Source organism: Gymnodraco acuticeps, unplaced genomic scaffold (assembly GCF_902827175.1).
Source record: "Gymnodraco acuticeps unplaced genomic scaffold, fGymAcu1.1, whole genome shotgun sequence".
In the NCBI taxonomy this organism is placed as follows: domain Eukaryota; kingdom Metazoa; phylum Chordata; class Actinopteri; order Perciformes; family Bathydraconidae; genus Gymnodraco; species Gymnodraco acuticeps.
This window is the reverse complement of record NW_022989799.1, coordinates 1,227,199-1,232,236: the sequence shown is the minus strand read 5'-3', so window position 1 is coordinate 1,232,236 and position 5,038 is coordinate 1,227,199. Positions and strand designations below refer to the sequence as shown.

The 5,038-nt window shown below is 42.0% G+C and overlaps 1 protein-coding gene across 1 annotated transcript; it reads left to right on the top strand.

Annotated features, from left to right (window-relative positions):
* Positions 1–1,873: 1,873 nt before the first annotated feature.
* LOC117550298 lies at positions 1,874–4,285 on the top strand. Its single transcript, XM_034222675.1, has 2 exons — positions 1,874–2,352; positions 2,714–4,285. The coding sequence occupies exon 2, from the start codon at positions 2,987–2,989 to the stop codon at positions 4,283–4,285; it is 1,299 nt and encodes a 432-aa protein (XP_034078566.1). The 5' UTR covers positions 1,874–2,352; positions 2,714–2,986.
* The last annotated feature ends 753 nt before the right edge of the window (positions 4,286–5,038 follow it).

Sequence of the window (5,038 nt, the reverse complement as noted above, 5' to 3'; positions counted from 1 at the left end):
TCAACAGATACTACTTTTACTAAGCATTGAGCTGACAGTTAATGATTGACATGATAACCATGCCCAGCGCCGTGGGAGGGCCAGGCCCTCCCATTTGACATTCCTGCCCTCCCCCAATATACACGTTTTTTTATTATTTATAACATTTAAAAAATATATTTTTTAAATTTTTTTAATTATAAATAAACTGTGAACTTTTATGCTACGATGTATCTGATGTTAGATAGTAACTAAAACAAAAAATCGCAGGCTATGTCAAATAAATTCATGTGTCTGTTTTGTGATTCGTCCACATTTAGACCAATCCAGAAGGCGTCACACTCTGCCGCCTTCTGGATTTATTTGTTTATTGTGCATTCTGTGGACTCCCATTTCTGTTTGAATTACAAAATGGACATCAGAAATTGGCTGAAAAGCAAACGCTCAAAGACCAACAGCCCCAGATGATCTTGGGGTTAATAAACCCAACCAGATGAAACTGGATCGTTATCCAGGGAGATTGCTTTGCTTTGGTACAACAACAGACCATGGCTTGAATATTCGTTAAAAGCAGACGCAGCCTTTTGTTTCCCCTGTAGACACTTTAAAGTAAATACGTCTTCATCTGATGCGGCTTTTACTGTCAAAGGTTTTTGCGACTGGAAACACGCATTACAGACTGATAAAGGACTGCTAATGCATGCAGCATCAAAAGAACACATTTCATGTGAGAGTTTGTGGAGAGAGAGACAGATACGCGAGGAAACAAATAAGGAAATTAGAACTTTGGTGCAGATCAGCTGGCACGGAACCGTTATTACGTGTCAGCTGTCGTTGATATTATAGCTTTTTTAGCCGTCAACCAACTCCCTCTCAGAGGTGACCACGATTCACTCCACAGCATGTCCGAGTCAGGCAGTGGGCTCTTCCTAATACTGTTTGAGTATACGCTGCAGTACAAAGATGCAGAGTTGGCCAAAATAATGTTCTAAGTTAAGCTCGGCTGAGCGAAAGGATGCACCTGCAGTGCATAGGAAAATAAACCATGCCCAAGGCGGGTTAAACAGTTCATCGTCTCCGACTCTATTTCTCTCCGAGTGCAACGATGAGGAAGCTGCCATCCTTAACCAGTGTGCCTTGCTCGTGATTTACCAGTGTTTGTGCTGCCACGCACACAAGGTTTCAAAAGTGGTTTCTATGTTGCCCTTTATTTGTGTATGCATTTGCGATAAGTGTGCGTCTTTACCCAATGCTGTTGGCCTTGCTGTTTGATGTATATTGTGCCGCAGGCCCGCAGCACGTGACGGTTTTGTGTGCCCTCCCATGAAAATCATATGCCCTCCCTTCAGATTTGTTCTGGCGCCGGGTCTGATGATAACCCTTCAGCAGCCACCGTTCGGCCGGAACAAAGGGCAACAATCCGCTGGGCAGGAAAAAGAGGAGCGACAAATGATCTGAGAATGTTATTTTTATTCAAATTAGCAGGGCAGAGCATGACATAGGTTTAGCTTTTGTGTGTTTTTTTTTCCTTCTGTGTCTTCAAGTGATTTGTTGTTAAAGATCCAAAGTAAAATAATAATACACACATCAATTCATTGTTAACTTTTTATGAGCTAGGAAATAGCTTTTAAAAATCATAATAGGAAAATAATTGTATGGTATTGTGTTGTATTATAAAACTATATTTTTATAGGCAAGTTTAGCCTTGGCAGAGGTATCTTTCTATTGCTTTAAAAAAATGGTATCCAAAGATAGAGTGAAGACTCTTACTGTATATTCTATACACTGCAGTTCATTTACGAGTGAGCATTAATTTTTCTTGGTGCTGTAGTTTTAAATCCTCCAGCAGGTTCCTCTCTGCTGTCAACAGATACTACTTTTACTAAGTGTAACCAATGTATAACTTCACTTGTTTATATTTCAGTAAAATCATTGTCCATACTTTATTTGTAAAACTTGTCACTGTCACTTTATTTTTTAGATGCTTTTATTTTGAAAAGTACGTTTTATTTTGGTACTCATGGCACCGGCACATTTCTGCAGACTCGCGCTACTTTCCTCAGTTAGCTTCAGGCCCCACTGAGGAGAAGTAAGTGGAACGAGTGGTGTCATAAATGTTGTATTTTATATGTTAATAGATTGTTTAATGTTACACTTCACACAAGCCAAACCTATTTGCAGTTAATATCTATATTTTGCCGTGTGTGACTGTAGTTTATATAATGTGCAGCGCTTCAAACAGTGTTTGGGAGCTTTCTAAAGTTTAGCTATATGCTAACCTAACATGTGCGTGTTTTCTTCCACTGAAGGTGTGAAGTTAGAAAGCTGATGAAGCCATTTCCTGCTTTAATTATTATATTCTGTTTTGCACAGGTATGTGGGTATTCTTTTTGTATTTTGTAACTGTAAATTGTATTGTTTGTTATGTAAGTGTAAATTAATGGTTATATTTGTGTATATTGGTTTACAAGGAAAAACTGGTTTGCCACCATGGATAGATGTATATCTGTTAATTGTATTATTTAGAACTCTGTATACTTTCCTGAGTTAGCTTCAGGCCCCACTGAGGAGAAGTGTGAAGTTAGAAAGCTGATGAAGCCATTTCCTGCTTTAATTATTATATTCTGTTTTGCACAGAGAATAAATCCTGGTCGGCAAGAAAGAAGTCGTTCTCATTTACACAACATAACACAACGCAGAGATCACATGTGGCGTCAAACCAGACCGGTTTCAGTGGTGCCGTGACCCGGATTCACAGTGCTTCAGACTGTTCCATCGTCGTTCCTGAGGCTGTGGATCAACACCAGCTTGGTCACCAGAGGTTGCTACACGCCGCACACTTACTTTCATGTATTGAAGAGAAGGAATTACATAGAGGAAACTGTTTTTTTTTTTTTTTTTTTTTTCTCTCTGTAATTATTTTTACATTCATTGTTTAGAGAGTACATTTGTCATTTCTGTATTTTATTGTATACTGAATTTTGAAGTTTGGTATACAGGGTTAAAAATGACATATGTTACTGGTAAAATGGATGAGGACAATGTTCTAACTGACAGTTTTAGTTTCGGTTTTGGAAGAGGGAAACCCATCAGCGGGTACCCTTTTATACCAGTCAGAGGTACAGCTAATGTAGATTCGCCAGCTTTTTGTTCTACTCGCTTGCCAGGTCATGTAGCATCACCTCAGAGGGAGGAGGATTCACATTCAAGCCTTCCAGATACAAATGATGCAGCTTTAAATAACCTGATAACACACATTGCTCAGCAGGTAGGACAGACTATAAGAGATCAGTTAAGGGGGGAATGTGAAGAGAGGGGTGTTGGAGCCACACCAGCTCAGAGCGGTGTTGGCCAGTTACCCAGTGACCACACTTACCTCAACTTGACTGGTGCAAAGTTAGTGTTGCAGTCAGATGTGAGAGAGCCTCCAGTCTTCAGAGGAGATGGATCTGACAAGAATACAGTCTGTGAGTGGGAAGAGTTAATGGGAGTGTATTTCAGGAAACGAGCCACACCTCTGAGAGAACAGCACATTGAGATCATGTCTAAGTTAATGGGCAAGGCTAAAGACATAGTGAGGATAACTCTGAGGAGCTGCCCATCCATGAAGCCTCAAGATAACCCACAATTGATCTATGACATCCTCAGACAACACTTTAGTGATGTGACCTATTCATGTATGCCCATGGCTGATTTCTACAGTACAGTTCCAGTGGCAGGAGAGTCCCCCGTAGAGTACTGGCTTCGGCTAAACAAGGCAGTTGATGCAGCGGAGGAGGGCTTGAAGAGGCTAGGGCGGAAGATGGAGGATTCTTGTCAGGAAGTAGCGATGATGTTTGTCAAATACTGCCCAGATCCCACCCTTGCTGCTGTTTTCAAGTTTAAGGCACCAGATAAGTGGACAGCTAGTGAAATCCAAGAGCATATTGATCGCTACCAAACTGAAATGAAAGAACAGGTGCTTTCCAAATCAAAGAGAGTTAAACCAGTGACAGTTCATGTCCAGGTTTCCGCACCTGACGTTTCAGAGATAGTATGTCACCCACGGGAGCCATCTATGCAAGGTGAGGACAGCACAGCATCCAAGCCCTCTTGTAATGATGACTGTATGAAAATGTTAGTCAGTTTATTTGACAGAGCATTGTCACAGAACAACCAGGTTACACACAAACCACTCCCCTCTGATCCATTTCAACCGAAAGCCTGCAGGGTCTGCCAGTCTCTAGATCATTCCACCCTTGCACACTGCAGGCAGAAACGCCTCTGTGTGCTTCGAGCCAAACCACATCAAGAAGAACTGTCCTAACCGTCAGGCTGGCCGAGGTTCTCCGGCTTTCCCGCCACAGAATTCTCAACCTTTAAACTAACTGGCCCGCATTTAGTGAGGGAATGTGTGGGAAACAGAGAAGAAACCCTCAACAGTGGTGATATTGAAACTCATTATATAAAAGCATGCGCAGCAGCACCAGCCGATGCTAAGGTAATAGTGCAAAATACACAGAGAGTGGGCCCTTTTGATGAGTTGTTTTACACCCCTGTTAGCATTAACAACACATTTCAGGTGCAGGGGATGCTTAACTCTGGTTCCATGGCTTGTACTCTCAGCGAGCAGGCAGAGCAGAAGATGTTGAGTGAGAATATACTCTCAGAATCCATTCCTTTGACTCAAGAGATTGTGCTAATAGGCTGTGGAGGGACACTTAGCAAACCCAAGTGTATGTACGAAGTGGAAATGAAACTGTATGGGGAGAGCTGTATCGTACCTGTCCTTGTGGTGCCTGGCCAACGAGATGACTTAATCATAGGCACAAATGTCATCAGATTTATCATGCATCAGCTGAAAATAACCAGTGACTATTGGCGCCTGGTTTCCAGTGGAAATCTTCTCCCAGAGTGTGAACAGTTCCTTGATCTCATGGCAAACTCATCCAGGTGGAGAGGCGAGGAGCTTCCAGACAGAATCGGGACCGTTAAACTCCAGCAGGCGGTTACGCTGTTGGCTAAGAAAGAACATCTTGTTTGGGGTAAGTTGCCAAATAACGCTCCCATGTCTCCAGGC